A 19,015-nucleotide genomic window follows, 5' to 3' on the forward strand; every position below is an offset into this window, starting at 1 on the left:
GCCCCAGAGGTGTGTCATACCATATCTGAGCAACAACTTGATTATAATAGATACTGGGGCTCATGTGATACAATGATGGTGTACCTGCCTCTGGTCAGAATGCTGGCATTCAAGTCCCATCTCCAGTGGTTATCAGAAAATAATCTGAACAGAGATTTTAACAAATCTCCCGAGCAGGATGTCATTCCATTTTGGAAGGGTAAAGAAGCAGAAGGCACTGATTAAAGGTTAATGGCAAAGGAACAAAACCTATTTTATGCAATGAGTGATTAGAATATGGAATGCACTATCTGAGTATGGTAAAGGCAGATTTAACCCATATCTTCAAAGAGGAAACTGAATAGCTACTTGAAGAGAAAACAAGTTAAGGCTATGCAGAAAGGACAGTGGTGTGAAACTAGCTGAGTTTCTCTGCATCGAGCCAGGTCAACACAGTTGGAGAAATGATATCCTCTTTTGCTGTAACGATTCCATATATGAAACATACTGGTAAATTTGTTCAGAATTTGACAGACAGTTTTCCTTCATAGGGCGTTTGGTGGCTGGTCTTGTTGCTGAATTTCTCCAATTTTTCAATCTGGACTTTACTTTGGCAGTATTCCGACCAGAAACAAACACGGTAAGTCAATTTCACGTTTTAAAAATTTAAACATTAAGTCATAAGACTTTAGGGTGGTCAAGCCTTATTCAAAATATTGAGCTTGTTACTCTTTCAGTTTCTGACAAAACTTAATGGTGAAAAAATGTCTTTTCTTTAAAAATGTCATCTATACCTACACGTCCCAATGCAGAAAGAGGGGATGTAAAGAATTTGCATTTCAATCCCCATTTCATAACCTCAAGATACTACTTTGTGCTTCACAGCGAAATAAATACTTTGGCAGTGTGGTCACAATTGTAATATTTGTAAGTTCATTGCAAATTTCTCACCATCACATTTTAAAATTTCCAGATACCTCACCTTTGGTTTCCAATATTTTATTGTATCTCTGCAGTAGTGTCTCTGTGGGTCTGTCTTGCTGTTGGGACAGGACATGGATAGAGGTGGCTTGGGCTTTTTGTATATAGTGTGGTTTGATGAGTACCACTATATCAAGCTTGACTAATCTATAAGATAGCTCTTGTGGTTTTGGTACAAGTCCCCAGTTATTAGTAAGGAAACTTCGCAGTGTTGACTGGGCACACCTTGATCAATATTGTTTTTGGTGCCTAGGTCTGTGCTGGGGGGTTTGTCTGGTTTTATCCCATTTTTAATATTCTGTAGTGGTTTTGTACAACTGAGCAGCTTGCTGGGCCAATTCTGAGGTACATAAATAGGCAATCACACTATTGTGGGCCTGTGAGTCCAGCATAGGCCAGAACACACACAGGGCGTTTGTGAAACATTGTGTTTTTATGAGAATTTTGATATTGTCAGTAGTGATGAACATTAAACTGAAGTTTAATTCGAGTTTTATTAATTAACTAAAGTTAGGGACAAGGCCAGACTCTTGCAAAATATTTGAAGAAGGTGGGCTAAATCCTAACTTTTTTCATAAAGGCAAACGTAATGTGCCGTGTTCCAGATGGCGTTTTTAAATTTATTCTTTTTTGTGGAATGTGGGCATCATTGGCTCAATAGCATTTATTGCCTGTCCCTAATTGCCCTTGAGAAGGTGGTGAGCTGCCTTCTTGAACCGCTGCAGTTCACCTGCTGTGGGTTGACCCACAATGCCATTAGAACATAAAACATTACAGCGCAGTACAGGCCTTTTGGCCCTCGATGTTGCACCGACCTGTGGAATCAACCTGAAGCCCATGTAACCTACACTATTCCATTCTTGTCCATATGCCTATCCAATGCCCTTAAAGTTGGTTTGTTTACTACTGTTGCAGGCAGTGTGTTCCACGTCCCTATACTCTGAGTAAAGAAACTACCTCTGACATCTGTCCTATACCTGTCACCCCTCTATTTAAAGCTATGTCCCCTCATGCTAGCTATCACTATCTGAGGAAAAAGGCTCTTGCTGTCCAACGTATCCTCTGATTATCTTATGTCTCAATTAAGTCGCCTCTCAACCTTCTTCTCTTGAACAAAAACAGCCTTAAGTCCCTTAGTCTTTCCTCGTAAGACCTTCCCTCCATACCAGGCAACATCCTACTAAATTTCCTCTGAACCCTTTCCAAAGCTTCCAAGTCCTTCCCATAATGCAGTGACCAGAACTGTGCGCAATACTCCAAATGTAGCTGCACCAGACTTCTATACAGCTGCAGCATGATCTCATGGTTCCGAAACTCAATCTCTCTACCAATAAAACCTAATACATGTATGCTTTCTTAACAACGCTATCAACCTGGGTGGCAGCTTTCAAGGATCTGTGTACTTGGACACTGGCATCTCTCTGCTCATCTAAACTACCAAGAATCTTGCCATTAGCCCAGTACCCTGCACTCCTGTTACTCCTTCCAAAATGAATCACCTCACTTTTCCGCATTAAACTCCATTTGCCACCACTCAGCCCAGCTCTGCAGCTTATCTATGTCTCTGTAACTACAACATCCTTCGTCACTATCCACAACTCTATTGACCTTTGTGTCATCCGCAAATTTACTAAACCATCCTTCTAGGCCCTCCTCCAAGTCATTTATATAAATGCTGTACAACAGTGGACCCAAAACAGATCCTTGTGGTACCCCACTAGTAACTTAACTTAAGGATAAATATTTCCCATCAACAACCACTTTGTCTTCTATCAGCCAGCCGATTTCTGATCCAAACTGCTAAATCACCCTCCATCCCATTCCTCCATATTTTGTGCAATAGCCACCGTGGTGAACCTTATCAAACACCTTACTGAGGTCCATATACACCACATCAATTGCTTTACCCTCATCCATCTGTTTGGGCACCTTCTCAAAGAACTCAATAAGATTTGTGGGGCACGACCTACCCTTCACAAAACCATGTTGACTATTCCTAATCAGAAGATTTCAAATCCTATCTGTTATATAACCCTTTCCAACACTTTACCCACAACTGAAGTAAGGCTCACTGGTCTGTAATTACCAGGGTTGTCTGTACTCCCCTTCTTGAATAAGGGGACAGCATTTGCTATCCTCCAGTCTTCTGGCACTCATCCTGGTAGACAATGATGACATAAAGGTCAAAGCTAAAGGCTCTGCAGTCTTCTCCCTGGCTTCCCAAAGAGTCCCAGTATAAATCCCATCCAGCCCAGGGGACTTATTTATTTTTACACTTTCCAGAATTGCTAATACCATCTCCTTATGCACTTTAATCCTATCTAGTCCAGTACTATGTACCTCAGTATTGTACTCGACCACATTGTCTTTTTCTAGTGTGAATACTGACAGAAAGTATTCATTTAGTGCTTCCCCTATCTCCTCTGACTCCACACACAGGGAAGGAGGGAATTAGGGAAGGAATTCCAGGATTCTGACCCAGTGACAGTGAAGGAACGATGATAGATTTCCAAGTCAGGATGGTGAGTGTTTTGTAGGGGAACTTGAAAGTGGTGGTGTTCCCGTATACCTGCTGCCCTTGTCCTTCTAGATAGAAGTGGTCCTGGGTTTGGAAAGTGCTGTCTCAGGATCTTTTGTGAATTTCTGCAGTGCATCATGTGGATAGTACACACTGTTGCTACTGAGTGTCAGTGGTGGAGGGAGTGGATGCAGTGCCAATCAAGTGGGCTGCTTTGTCCTGGATGATGTCAAGCTTCTTGAGTGTAATGTGACTGGTCAAACTACTTGACATTAAGCAAAATACAGTTTATTTAAACACGATAGTTAAAATACGAGGAAAGAACTTAGACTAACTTAACTGTATTGGAAAACTTAACAGACTAATAGACAGTAACTATGCCTAACTAACTGTTCCAATATAGTAACATCCTATAAACACACCCTTGGCAAATAGGCAAATTCAGAAAAATAGATTTCTGTCACAGAGGGATTCACGGTGGAACACTTTCTGCCATGTAGCTCTTTCTTTGACCAGCAGCCTCAAAACAAACTGCTTGCTCTGAACAGCCAGACTGCTAAAAGTAAAAGGAAAGCTGAGCTGGGAGAACTGGCTGCTCCCCTTTTATTGTAAAAGTGTTTTTTTAAAACTTGAAAACCTTTTGCCTGAAGCAGTACTTGTTAGCCATAATCAAATTGGCCCTAAAACCCTTAAAAACTCGACACCCCGGAAGCTGTGTCTTTGTGACCGCTCTGGGGGAGAAAAAAGCCAAGGACAAACTAATTTTGTTAAAGGTGCAGTATTGTCACGAACCCAGCAGCAGCGAGACACTCCAGCTTCTTGCTGTGACTGAGAAAGGGAAAGGATAGCTTCTACAACTTCAGAACCCCAGCAGCTTCTGCCCTGTTGAGAATTCGGCACCAACAGCTTAAAGCTAAACTTTTAAAAAAAAACTAGAAATTCTGGTCTGTTAGAAGGCTGCTCTTATTGTTCCAACTTTTAAAACCAAGCCAAGGCCCCCCCAAGCTGTTCACTTTATGGTTTTCACTAGGACCTCTGCCTTAAACTCTCCTTTAAAAAAAAATTGACAAAATAACTTCTCAAAGTCACAGCATTGTCATGCTAAACTTAAACTCCACATGCTGCCATGGTGAGATTTGACTTATATATCCAGTGTATTGTCATGCACCTCTGGATTATGCCACTGTTTCCAAAAAGTACATTCACCATGCTTGTCAACATGATTTATGATATTTACAAATTATCAAGTCTTCAGTTTGTATTGGTTGCTTTGTTTTGTACTTAGTTCACGGGACTTGATGGGCGAGATAATCTTGCAAGGGAACTAGGAATTCATGAAGGAGATGATTTGAAGGGAGTACCATTATTGTTGGAGGTGATAAAAAACGGTCAACAAAAAGAAAAAGGCACTTGCCCCTCTGACGTAAGTACTTTGAATATTTATCTTCTATTATATAAGTAATATGCTTATTTCCTTAGCTGTTGCCTTTGGTGCTATTTTCAAAAAGTAATTTTGATTGATAGAGAATTGTTTATCAGTGAAGAAGTGGATTTTATAGCCATAAATTGTGTGGGCCACTATCACGTGCACCCCCAACTGCCAGCCTTCAGCATGCATAGAATATGGAATAATAATGTCAGGTTAGTGATCCAGTGTCACTACTTCAGGTCCAACATGGAGGCAATGTAGGCATGAAAATCTGAAAGCTGCCCACAATTTTTTATTAAATAAAATAAACAAATAAGCTATTGAACTTGCTGAGGAGCCAGTTGTACCTCTCTGCACTCCAATTAAGTCTGGGTCCTGCGGACAGACTACCTGTCACATTGCCAGCTGATGCTGTAAAGTGATTAATTGCCACTGGAGGTTCTCATCTCACAGCCACCAATGTTAACCCAATGTGTGCGAGGGAAGGATGGTCATTGTGTGGGAAGCACAACAAGCAAATCTGTGCAGTTTTGTTTAGAGGCTTTCTGATGAAGAGTCACTGGACTCGAAATGTTATCTCTGTTTTCTTCCTACAGATGCTGTCAGACTTGCTGAGTTTCTCTGTAACATCTGTTGTTCTAATAACAATGGCATGTTTCAATACTATAATATCAAGTGATCAATCTCTTGATTGCTCCAGGTAGTAGCAGGTAATGACATTTCCCTGCACTATTGTCTCATGAGAGCAGTTGGACGATGTTGAATTCCTCATGCTGAACCACTGTCTGAATGTAATCCCTGTATGTTCGTGTTAAGAGTTGGTTTTTATTTGCAACACCCTGTCCATGGGTTTTGATTTTCTTTCCATATTTCAATTCTGCACTAAAGCAGATGCTATAAATCTGCAATAATAGGCCATGTGAAAGATCATTAGTCTGAAATTTTTAATTCTTTTGCTTTCTCTGCAATTGCAGCCAGACTTGCTAAATGTTTCCAGTACTTTCTGTTTTTATATCATTGGGTGTAGTTCTATTCCATTATGATAACCATTCATGTGATCTATCCTCAAGTGGCATGGTTTATTAGTGTTGCTCAATTACTTCATTAGCAGGGACATAGAATATAGGAGCAAGGAAGTCTTGTTACAACTTTATAAACCATTGGTTAGGTCATAGATTGCATATGTGTGTAATTTTAGTCACCACACTACTGGAAGGACGTGATTACACCCTGTTCGGTGCAGAGAAAATTCAGTGGGATGTTGTCTGTTATGGAAAGTCTCAGTTATGAGGAGGCTGGATTTGTTTTCTTTGGAGCAGGGGAGGTATTAAATGATGTGTGCGAGTCTGAGAGGCATAGGGTCGATAATAATCTTTTCCCCATAGCAGATGTGTCTAAGACCAGAGTGCATAAATTTAAGGTGAAGAGTAAGTGGTTTAGAGGAGATCTGAGGAAGTTTTTTTTCACCCGCTAATGGTAGACAAATGGTACATGCTGCTTGAGAGGGTGGCAGAGGCAGGTACACTTGCAACATTGAAGAAGTATCTGGATGAGCACTTAACCAGTGTATAGTAGGTGATGGATGAAGTGCAGATAAATGGGATTGTTGTAATTTGGTCAGCGTAGACATTTTGGACCAATGGGCCTGCTTTTATGCTATATGATCGTGTAAGACCTCTTTTTTTTAAAAAGCTTTCAGAAAGTCCAGAATGTTGCAGGACTGTCATTATATAGTTTCTACCCCTTTCAAAGAAGTTTGTCAGTCAGTTAACTTCTGTTAACTTATTTATACCTGTACTTTTTCTCATACCTAACTTTCATTATTATACCCCAATTAATTTTGTACTCAAGAAATAAACAAGGACAACATTCCTTTTAAGTTTTTAAATCTTCCTTCAAAATTGATGTTAAAATTTTTTGGTTCATTTCTTAGTTGTCAGAATTAGAAGTTGATAAGTATGGATTAGTAATGACAATGCTGGCTGATTTTTCAACTCTGCTCCTCTTTCTATGATGCTGAGGCAAATTAGAGCTCATCATTTACTCCTGAGTTAGTCTACTATTTTATAATTTGGGAAAATCAGTAAACTTGTTGGAGGTATCTCTATTCTGAAGGCTACCAGGAAAACTGCTTGAATAAGTATTTAAATGTTAAAACAACATTCTGTTTACAAGCCAGAAATCATCACTACTGTTGTTTCTGTCTAACGTGAGAAGGAAAAGTATACAGTTCTGTATAATTTTGAATGCTTAAGATATTACATTTTAAGATTCAATATTCAAAGCACAAATTGAAAAGCAATTTTAAATGAAACACTTTTAAAAGTAATTTCTAAAAAGAAACTAAATGTACTTGCAGGACATTAACACAAAGTTGGTGGTGGGGAGTTCATAAGAATATCACAATAATGATGTGCTCTTTTTGTTGCAGGGTGACTCACTCAATTATGTTCCTAAGGTACTAAATAATTTATGCCTCACTTCGAATGACTTGTGATAATGTTATTGTTTCCTACAGGTTACTGGGATGTACATCCCAATGTGGTCTTCTTTCTATTCTCAACCTGAATAATTATTTTGAGATACAAATTTAGTAGCTTTTCAATAAGTGATCCAATGGGAGGTTTTTTTGTCATTTTACCAGGTCATTGAATTCGAGGCATATCTGAGATGCAAACAGTGAGGGGATGTGGATGAGGAAAATTAGAAAATGCATGACTGGGAATGCTAACATGTTCTAATTCCTCTTGTATATCCTGGGAGGTAGTTCAACATGCTAGTGACAAACCACCAGCAGCACTGGGAAACTAATTCAGATTTAAATGAAGCAATTAGCAGGTATTTTCTGAGAATTGTGAAATTTTACTGGTAGAAAGTGAGATAGTGCATAGATCTTGACGTCACCAGCAAAGCAGAGGGATTCCTCACTGCCTCTTTTAAAAATGACATTCTTAACATTTTTGTAGGCAGCGGAGGGAAGTTGTTCTCGTCACTGTAGTGTGGATGCATTGGCAAGATGAGTTGAAAGCTGCAGATGTAGGTACAACTCCAGTAAACCACACCTGTGTCATTACAAGATGAATACAGACTCCTCAAGATCTGCCTTGAGCTCAATGCTGAATATTTTTAGTAACTTCTTTATTCTTTTAATCTGGCTTTCTCACCCATTGTCTCTGGATACCGGTGGAATTAAATAACCAAGATGGAACTGAAAGCAGGATTGGATTTGGTGAATGCAGTAGGGGTGCAGAATGGGTGCGTGAGGAATGACAGAGTAAGGGGGATGTGGGGAACGTAAGTAGTGAGCAAAGCTTGGAGTGACTTAGAGTTACAAGCACAGTGTTGAAATTTGTGAATGAGACAGAATTTAAGGGAGATAGTAATAGATTTCAATGGGACAATAAATGGGCTGGTGGCATGGATGGGCGCGTGACTATTTCCAGTGACTAAAGTTGACCATTTGTGATATGTGGCAATACTTTATTTTAACAAGAGCATTTTGGAATTGAATCAGTCTATCTGATATGTGAATATAGATTCACTAATAGCCTTCAAAGGGATTTTGGATAGCTACTTAATGGAGAAAACCTTTGCAGAAATATGAAAATGATTTGAATGGTTCATCTGTTTATTTGAAGGAGCCGGTGCAAGCTAGATGGGCTGAATGGCTTCTTGTATGTCTTGTCTATGCACATTATGAGAGCCTACCATAGCTGCATGAACTAATGTTACTCCAGAATCACAATTTCTCAGAAACTTGAAATTGTTGACATTATTTTGGTGTACAACAAAACGTAACCGAGGGATGGTAAATATTTTGCTGCCTAATTTAAATTTGCAACTGTAACAATTCAAATATTTTTCCTCATTTTGGTTAAAAGCTGATTGTGACTTTTGTTTTCCAGGAGTTGTCAGCAAAACATATAGCAGAAGCCAAGAAAAAGTTTGAATTTTATGATAAAGTGAGTTTTAACTTTTCCTGCCAGTTTAAATTGGATTGTAAATACATGCTGCATTTTGTGTATATTGTAATTTCATACGTATTTTGATGCCCTTTTGTTATGCATTGATTTGTGAGGTTGAAGTTTTACCACTATTGCCATAAAGATCTATTTTTATGAATGGTGTAAATTTACACATCTTAATTACACAAACAATCAAATATAAAAATATAGTACAACATGAAAATAAAAGAATTTGTTTTTTAATCACTGCTTGTGATTGCTCGCCAGGTGAGCATGTCAGAAAATCTCAGGCCCATAACAAATGATTTTATGAACTTGAACTTTAATACACAGACTCAATGCAAGAAATCATGAAGAGTGATATTTTCTATGATTTCAGGAGAATCCTTTTGAGTTCTGTTTTTTCAATATTCAATTAAATACTAGATTTGGCTCAGTTAGTGTACAGGCAAGGAATATGAATCTTTTGGGAGTGTTCTCTGTTCATCAAAAATTTGGAAATGTGTGTTTGATCTAATGTCTTAAAAAGTCCATGGCCTGCCTTGATTTTAGGACAAAAATGGTGAGATAAGTAAAGAAGAACTGAAGGAACTATTCATAGACCTCTTTCCTCACTTTCACAAGTAAGTCAGTTTTCACTGTTTACTTTGGAATTGCACTTTGTTTCAAACCTTGATTTTTGTCGCATTTTAACCATTGTAACCGTAATTTGTTTCACTGATAGGAATATGCTGGACAGATATGTAAATGATGAATTTAAAGCTTGTAATAATGGTAAGTATATTTGACAATAAGCTTTTAAAATACATTTAAGGCTGCTCAAGTAATTAGAATTTTGTAATCTGATCCCAGTAAAATTAATGTCTAATCTTTCTATTTTATTACTAATATTGTTAGATGTACCTCTGAAGATTCATTCTACTTTGACATTCATACTTCAACAAAAAGGGAACTTTCCTGTCTTGGTAATCATTTGATAAATCCATAATGTGCAGTTTCATAAAGAATGAGAGAAATTAGGAGTAGAATACTTGTTGGCTCTAAACTGCTGGCCCATTCTGTATTACGCCTGAGTATCTCGACTTTCTTCCTATATCCTTTTGACTTCCATTGGCGCTCTCAAAAGATCGATTGATCGCAGTCTTAAACATGCTCATTAATGAGACCATCGCCCCAAGTTCAATGGGAAACATTTTCAGCATTTATTTTGTCAAACCTTGTATGACCTTTTTGTTTTTCATTGAAGTAACCCTTCATTTTTGTAAAATTCTGGAGGATATGGGGCAATTCTACTTAACCTTCATTCATGGGACAGCCTTCTCATATAAGCAGTAAATCTTGGAAACCATTGTTCTGTCTTTTCCAAAGGAAGTATACTACTTCAGGTAAAAATTTTGCACAATACTCTTGGTCTCTCAAAATCCCTATATAATTGCAGAAAGATTTCTTTGTTCCTCCAACAATAACTTAGGTAATGATGCTATATTTTAAAAAAATGCTTCACCAACATGATAAATCCTTCAAACCTCATGGCAAAAGCTAATGTAATGTTTACCTTGCAGAGTTGATGCTAGACAGGTGTGCTAACTTTCCGTGATTAGTATAAAAGGACACCAAAATCCCTCTTATCATATACATTTAGTGGCATACCTGCCTCTTAACCAGAAGCTTTCTGTTAGAGTCCCACTCCAAGACTTGACACCAAGGAAGGGGCTTTGCTATAAATTTCTAATATAGATCAGTAATTGAAAGTGGAAAACTCGAGAACAAGTGCTGCTTGGGAAGTCTCTGATACTGAGTCTAATTCGGGAGCATATTTGGAGGTTACTAGGTAGTGCAAAACTGCCTCTCAGAAGTTTAGACTTCTTGGATAATTATTATATGTCTGTGTGGTTTAGGACTTCCTGGGATGCTGATTCACAACAACAAAAGTTTCAATGTTCACCATTGTTGACATTGAAAGATCTGGCTGATTCTGAAGAGTTTGTAAGAATGACAAGATGGTTGCTTTCTGTAGGGAATGGGTTATGTGATAATACTTAGGTATGTAAATACATCTTGCTATGATCAAGAAGATTGAGGGATGTTTGGTCCAGTTTAAAAGAAAAATTGGGGTATATGTTGGAGGAGTCTTGAGTCCCATGTTCAATAGAACAAATTGATCTTTATTTGAAGCTCCTTTACCACAAGTGTGGGAAAGGTCAGAGACTGGTCTGAGTTTGGCTTTCACATAGGGCCCAGTTGCCCTCTTAATCACAATTCAGGTCACAGGTCACTGACAATCTACCTTTCCTGAAGAGGGGCTTATGCCCGAAACGTCGATACTCCTGCTCCTTGGATGCTGCCTGACCTGCTGCGCTTTTCCAGCAACACATTTTTCCCGTCTACCTTTCCCAGTAAAGTACAGGATATTTGTACGTACTGCATTACAATAGTTACATGCAACATTGACATCCGTGCTTGTGATGTCCTGTGAACTAATCCTGTGAATTCACGTTCAATGATGGACAATTTCATGATCCATCTTGGGTCATCCCAATATCTTGCGATGTTTGCCAGACTCCCTATTACCTGTCCTTAGGCTCCTACGATTATCAACCACATTCCAACATTGATTGTTATGTCCCTTCCTGGACATTTGCCAGCCACATCATGTATTTCGTTATTACTAATGAATTTTCAAATTCAGTCATGCAATTCATATCCCTTGCTGATCTTAGTACTGAAGATTAAAAATGATGTTAATTTCTACCAATTGTTATAATATTTATAATATCAGCTCTTATATAAAGTTATTAATAAAATTATACATAGTTAAACCTAATACTATGATTCTGTGACAAAACTAACAATTTTGTTAACAACTTCCCCTCCAGGGGTTGTTTATTCACTCAAGGTCATAGTGACCCTATTTCAAAAATTTGTTTTGCCCCCCTTGCCATGTTATTTGTCTCTTAGTTCTACATAGAATCCCTGCAGATTGGAAGCAGGCCATTCAGCCCATGGATTCTGGATTACTGGTGCTTGAAGAGCACAGCAGTTCAGGCAGCATCCAAGGAGCAGCGAAATCGACGTTTTGGGCAAAAGCCCTTCATCAGGATTTTACCTCATTCAGCCCATGGAGTCCACACCAACCCTCTGAAAAGCATCCCACCCAGACCTACAACAAACCCACCCCCCACCATCATATTCCTATAAACCTTAATTTCCCATGGTTAACCCACTTAGCCTGCACATCCCTAGACACTAAATGGCAATTTAGCATTGCCAATCCACCTAACCTGCACATCTTTGGACTGTGGAAGGAAACTGGAGCACTTGGAAGAAACCCATGCAGACACTGGGAGGGCATGCAAACCTCACACAGACAGTTGCCCAAGAGTCGAATCAAACCAGGGTCCCTGGCTCCGTGATGCAGCAGTGATAACCACTGAGCCACTGTGTCCTAATCTTGCTGATGAGAGAAAACAATTTCTTCAAGAGTGTTTGTTGAAATCAGTATCTTCATCCAAGACTAACTGCCTTCAGAAATTTAGTTCCCCAATATGTAATAAATTTAAACTTCTATCCTTGTACAAATGTGTCAATTCTAATATGTAGTTTTTTTTTAAAGCCTCATCTCAGGTGGATCAAGCTTCTCTTTTCTATTTCATACAAAAATCAGAAATCTCAAATCAGATGGTTTTCACCTGAGCTGCCTTAACAGAGTCTTACTGTTTACATTCTAGTCCCATCTTACTAAGACTCCAGCATTTTGTTTGTCTATGAAGGCCATGATTTGAGCTATATGAAATGCTACATCAGCTATATTTTCTTTTGTCTGTGACAGTTAAAAAGAAAACTTCTAATAGCCATTTTGTCATATTCAGCCAGGGGCAATTACAACAGTGTAGATAAGGAAATCAGCAGGATAACTAACCTCAGCAAGGAAGAAATGGCAATGAAGAAAGTTATTATTGTGCTTTGTCATTCACTTGATACAATATTAGATTTGTCAGCAGGTCGCATATCAAAAATATTTTAAAATTACTATTTATCCAGTTAAGATTTAAAGTGATTTGCTTTATTTCTTGTTTGTTGAATTAGTGGTTGATTTTGATGAGTTTCTGGGAATGTACAAAAGATTGTTCATCCAGTGCAGAAGCGTGGTAAGACATATTTTTGTAATTAAAAATAATAATGATGTATTTGTTTGAGAAAAAAACTCCCTTTTCCATTATGCATACCGAGATTTGAAAAAAGAAATATGCAGTCAGGAGTCTTCTAAACCCTGACTCTGGAATTCTATAACTAGTTGTTCTGATTTCTAAAAACAGTCCACTGTCCTTTAGAGACTTCAAAAATTCATGCTTGGACTAAAAAAAATGCCAATGAACCTAAACAATCTTCCAAGCAAAAATTTACATTTGAGATTTTGAAGTAAACAGATATGTGCATTCATTTGAAGAGTACATTCAAATTTTTCCTAACCCCCCCCCACACCCCCACAATGAAGTAAAATGGTAGAAGAAGCAGTCAAAAGATTCTATTAATGCTGTGTTTTACTTTGGTCACTTTAGGCATTATCTCAGCAGACGGAAATAATGATATTCATAGAGACATCCTGGTTATTCATCAAAAATTTCCACCTGCCTGTTGAAATGCTAAGATGACCAATTTAAATACCATGTCTTTATTTGATATTGAAAAATTATCAAAGTTAAACAAAATTCTTGGTTTATTATCAAAACAAATTTTATTCAGTAAAGATACAATAATTGGTTTATACACGTCATATCCTGTAATATAGAAGTATAAATGCTTATCCCTCTGAATATTCCTAAAAACACACACACACACACACACTGGTCACTGTTCCTCTATCTCTGTTTTCTGGAAAAGATGTGAAAAAAAAAAAATTCCTGTAGAGATTAGCTTTCTGAAAAAGAAAATACTTAGGTTATTCTTGAAGGCAAAATGACAAAGTGTAAATACTTTGGAGTTTCTTGCTCTGCTGTTCTTGCTGATCTAGTCAAATCACTAATCTCGTATGTTTGGCTTTAATGTCTTGCTGACACTGTTTGCTCAGGAAATACAAACTTGAAATATTGCTTGAATCGTGACATCAAAAGAACAAATGGGTTTCACCCTGAATTCAACAAGAGGGTTTTCTTTTCAGACGTGCAAGAGATATCATTTGAGCAGCTTGTTTTTAGCAAAATTACTATATCTCAGCTTGTTCTTAGCAGGTATCCCTCTGATTGAATCAGATAATGTAAGCAACTCTCCCTAAGCCAGTCACTCCAGCAGGAGTTGGCAGCAAAGTAAACAGTTATGTGATTTACAAGATTCCTTCTTTTAAAAAAAACTTGTCTACAGTGAATTTTAATTGACCTTGTTTAAAGAAACCATTTCCAGTATTTTCAAAAAACTTGAAATAAATCCATTTTCTGCAAACTTTCAAAAGTTAGTATACCAGTCAATATTAGTGTATTGCATCTTCACAGCAAGTTTTAAAATGGCCAAAGGAATGTTCAGCTAAGCAAGAGTGAAGAAAATTTGAATTCATTGTGGTACATGAGAATTAGGAGTGGTGTAGGCAATTCAGCTCCTCAAACCACTTTACCATTTAATACATTCATGGCAGATCTCATCTTGGCCTCTTACTTGCCCAATGCCCTTGACTAATTAAAAAGTCTGACCATCTCCTCCTCCTCCTCCAAATTTATTCAATATCCTAGCATCCAGTCCACTCTAGTTGGAAATTCCACAGATTCATAACACTTTAAGAGAAGTAATTCCTGATCATAATATTTTAAATATGCCATCCTTAGCCTAAAACTATGACTTCTCATTTTAGATTGACCCATTAGGGGAAACATCTGCTGATGCCCACTTTGTCAATTCTACATACTTAACCAAGTTAAACTTCATTAGTCACATATTGGCTCATTCATCTAACCCTTCAGTTTGTAAATTTCTTATTTCTTTATTGCAACTTACTTTTCCTGATTTTAGTGTCATCTGCAAATTTAGCTACAGTGTATTCTTATCATTGAAATAGATTGGCAGTAGTTATAAGGTAATAGAGTTTACAACACAGAAACAAACCCTTTGGTCCAACACGTCTGTACCAATCAGATAACCTAAACTGAGCTAGGTCCCATTTGCCAGTATTTGGCCCTTCTCCCTCCAAACCCTTCCTATTCATGTACCCATCCAGATGACTCCTAAATGTTATAATTGTACCCACCTTCACCACCGCCTCTGGCAGCTTGTTCCATACAAGCACCACTCTCTCAATGCAGGTCCCTTTTAAATCTTTCCCCATCACCTTAAACTATGCCTTCTAGTTTTGGTCTCCCTCTCCCGGGAAAAAGACCTTGACCAATCACCCTACCCATGCACCTCATGATTTTATGCACCTCTATAAGGACACTCCTCAGCCTCCAATGTTTCAGGGAAAGAAGCCCTAGTCTATTCGGCCCCTCCCTATAGTTCACAAACTCCATTCCCAGCAACATCCTTGCAAATCTTTTCTGCATCCTTTCAAGTTTAACAACATCTTTCCAAACGCAGGGAGACCAGAATTGTAATTTTGTATCCAATTGACTAACTCCCCATAGATTCCATGTGATCTAACCAGTCTGTCATGCGGAACATTGTCGAATGTCTTGCTGAAGTCTGTATAGACAATATTTACTGCTCTGCCTTCATCAATCATCTTTTGTCATCTCTTCAAAATACTCAATCAACTTAGAGATTTACATTTCTTGGGGAAATATCACACTGACACAGGTTTCTGTACCCTGACTGACTTTACTAGAGTAAAGGGTATATCAGGTTCCAAGTAATCGATTGTGATAAGATAGAAAAGAGATAAGAGATGTATGAAGCTAGTACAGTAGATAAGGGGAGCAAGGTAAATAGTCCAGGCAGGTAAGAGCATGGGAGAGAATGAGGTAATACTGATAAATTAAACTGCAGTTACTTCTGTGCAAGAAGCCTAACTGGTAAGGCAGATGAACTTTGGGCATTGTTGGAAACATGGGACTGGGATATCCTAGCTATTACAAAAACATGGGTCAGGAAGGGGGAGGACTCAGTGTTCCAGCGAATAGATGCTATTGGAAGGGAAGTGACCTTTTTAGGTAAGGGTATTCCTGGGAAAATGTCCAGTGAATTTATATGTGTGGAACTGAGAAATAAGAAAGTGATTATCTCCTTACTGGGCCTGTACTATATGGCCCTCAAATAGTCCAGTGAGAAGCAAATATGTAAGGCAATCTCCAATAGCTGTAAGAATAATCCAATTGTAAAAGGAGGGGATTTTAACTTTCCAAACATAGACTGGGACTGCCATAGTGTTAAGGGCTTGGATGGAGAGGAATTTAAGTGTGTATGTGAAAGTTTCATTATTCAATATGTGGATGTACCTATTAGACAAAGAGCAAAACTTGACCACCTTTTGGGGAAATAAGGCAAGGCAAGTGACTGAAATGTCAATGGGGGAGCACTTTGGGGCAAGTGATCATAATTCTATTAGTTTTAAAATAGTGATGGAAAAGGATAGACTTGATCTAAAAGTTAAAGTTCTAAATTAGAGTAAGGTCACTTTCATGATATTAGGCAGGAACTTTCAAAGTTTGATTGGGGAAAGCTGTTCATAGGTAAAGGGACAGTTGATGCTAGAACGCCTTCAGGGTAAAGACAGTATATTCCTGTTAAGGCAAGGATGGTAGGTGCAGGGCATGCTGGATGACTAGAAAAATTGAGATTCTGGTCAAGAGAAAGAAGGAAGCATTTGTTAGGTTCAGTTAGTGAATCTCTAGATGAGTGTAAGAACAGTAGGAGTATACTTGAGGGAAATCAGGAGGGCAAAAAAGTGATGTGGGGTAGCTTTGGCAAGTAGGGTTAAGGAGAATCCAAAGAGATTCTACAAATATATTTAAGGGCAAAAGAGTAACTAGGGAGAGAATAGGGCCCTTGATGGATCAGCAAGGATCCAACAATGCTATGTGTGGAACCTCGGGAGATTGGTGAGACACTGAACAAATATTTTGTATCCGTATTTAACGTGAAGAAGGACATGAATGTTAGGGAATGTGGGGAACTAAATAGTGATATTTGAGAAGTGGCCATATTACAGAGGAGGATGTGCTGGAGGTCTTAAAACGCATGAAGATAAATCCCTGGGACCGGATTAGATGATCCCAGAACTTTATGGGAAGCTTGGGATGAGATTGCTGGACCCCTTGCTGAAATATTTGTATCATCGACAGCCATGGGTGAGGTGCCAAAAGAGTTGAGGATGGCAAATGTGGTGCCATTATTTAAGAAAAGTGATAACAAAAAGTCGGTACGATAGACTGGCGACCCTGATGTCATTGGTAGGTAACTTTTGAAGGGGGTTCTGAGAGATAGGTTTAACATTCGTTTGGAAAGACATTGACTGATTAGGGATAGTCAACATGGTTTTGTGCATGGGAAATCATGTCTTCAGTTGCAGGCCTGAGGACCAAACTCTGTGGTGCCCTACTGGTTGCAGCTTGCCAACCTGAAAAATATCCATTTATCCTGAGTCTCTGCTTTGTTTCTGGTTAGCCACTCCCCTAACCAAGCTAACTCCCCTAACCCAGTGTGACCTTACCTTGTGTATTACATTTTTGTGCAGCAACTTGTCAAATGTCTCTGGAAGTCTCTAATATATAAATCTACAGGACCCTAATTATCAACTTTATTTGTTACATCTTTGAAGAACTCTAGCACATTAGTTAAAAACAATTTACCCTTTGTAAAACTATGCTGATTTCGATGGATTACATTGGGATTTTCCAGATATCATTTACTACTCTATTAATGATAGATTCCATTAATTTCCCAATGACAGATGCTAAGCCAACTGGTCTATAACTTCCTGCTTTCTACCTCTCTCTCCTTTCTGAATAAGAGAGTGTTATATTAGTATTTTTCCAATCCATTGGAATCTTTCAAAAAATCCAATGAATTTTGGAATATCATAATCTATGCAGCCTCTATATTCTCCCATTTCTTTTCAGATCCTGCGATGTAGATCATCAGGCCCTGGGACTTGACTGACTTTAATCCCAATAGTTTGCACAGTACTTTTTTTCCTAGCAATGGCAATTGTTTCTCCTTTTGTATAACCTCTGCATTACCTATTACTTTTGAAAGTTTCATTGTCCTCCACCATGAAAACTGAGGCAAAATATTGATTTGGTGTCTGCTATTTCTGTGTTCCCTGTCATTAATTCCCCAGAATCATCCTCTAAGAGAGATTAACATAAATAAAACTATATATAGAACTATATTGGATGTAGGTTTGCTCGCTGAGCTGCAAGGTTCATTTCCAGATGTTTCATTATCCTATTAGTTAACATCTTCAGTGGGCCTCAGATGAAGCAATGTTGAAAATTCCTGCTTTCTATTTATATGTTTGGGTTTCTTTGGGTTGGTGATGTCATTTCCTGTGGTGAGCTCACTTCCTGTTCCTTTTCTCAGGGGGTGTTAGATGGGGTCTAACTTGATGTGTTTGTTGATTAGAGTTCCGGTTGGAATGCCATGCTTCTAGGAATTCTTGTGCTACTCTTTGTTTGGCTTGTCCGAAGATGAATGTGTTGTCCCAGTCGAAGTGGTGTTTTTCCTCATCTGTATGTAAGGATACTAGTGAGAGAGAGTCCTGTCTTTTTGTGGCTAGTTGGTGTTCATGTATCCTGGTGGCTAGTTTTCTGCCTGTTTTTCCAATGTAGTGTTTGTTGCATTACTTTTCTTTCATAATTAACCTCTTACTTTGTTTTTTTTTGGTAACCCTTTGTCGGTCTTTAAAAGTTTCCCAGTCCTCCTGCCTGCCACTGGTCTTAGCAATATGGTATGCTTTCGTTCTTTGGTCTTGTTATTAAATTCCTTGCTTAGCAATGGGCACTATTTTACCTTCTTAGAACCTATCTGTCTCTCTGGAATATATATTTAGTTGGAAGGAATTGAATATCTCCTCCAATGTCTGCTACTGTGCATCAACTATTTTACCTTTCATATTTCTGTCCAGTTCACTAGGGCCAAATCTGTCCTCATGCTTGTGTAATTACCTCTTTTCTTTTAACATCAGAAAACTTGGGTGGGATTCAAAATCTCTTGTCTCAAACT

General features: G+C 38.3%; 1 protein-coding gene across 7 annotated transcripts in view; it reads left to right on the forward strand.

Moving 5' to 3' along the window:
• cep43 (centrosomal protein 43) overlaps window positions 1–19,015 on the forward strand; it is a 113,750-nt gene that overhangs the window by 32,051 nt on the left and 62,684 nt on the right. For 6 of the 7 annotated variants that reach the window (XM_072581175.1, XM_072581170.1, XM_072581171.1 and 3 more), the window contains exons 4-10: window positions 531–619; window positions 4,764–4,901; window positions 7,339–7,365; window positions 8,813–8,869; window positions 9,425–9,495; window positions 9,597–9,646; window positions 12,959–13,020. In XM_072581175.1, coding sequence (XP_072437276.1) covers window positions 531–619; window positions 4,764–4,901; window positions 7,339–7,365; window positions 8,813–8,869; window positions 9,425–9,495; window positions 9,597–9,646; window positions 12,959–13,020 — 494 coding nt within the window. The remainder of the gene's footprint in view (window positions 1–530; window positions 620–4,763; window positions 4,902–7,338; window positions 7,366–8,812; window positions 8,870–9,424; window positions 9,496–9,596; window positions 9,647–12,958; window positions 13,021–19,015) is intronic. The other variant, XM_072581176.1, reaches the window with a different exon arrangement.

Source organism: Chiloscyllium punctatum, chromosome 11 (assembly GCF_047496795.1).
Source record: "Chiloscyllium punctatum isolate Juve2018m chromosome 11, sChiPun1.3, whole genome shotgun sequence".
In the NCBI taxonomy this organism is placed as follows: domain Eukaryota; kingdom Metazoa; phylum Chordata; class Chondrichthyes; order Orectolobiformes; family Hemiscylliidae; genus Chiloscyllium; species Chiloscyllium punctatum.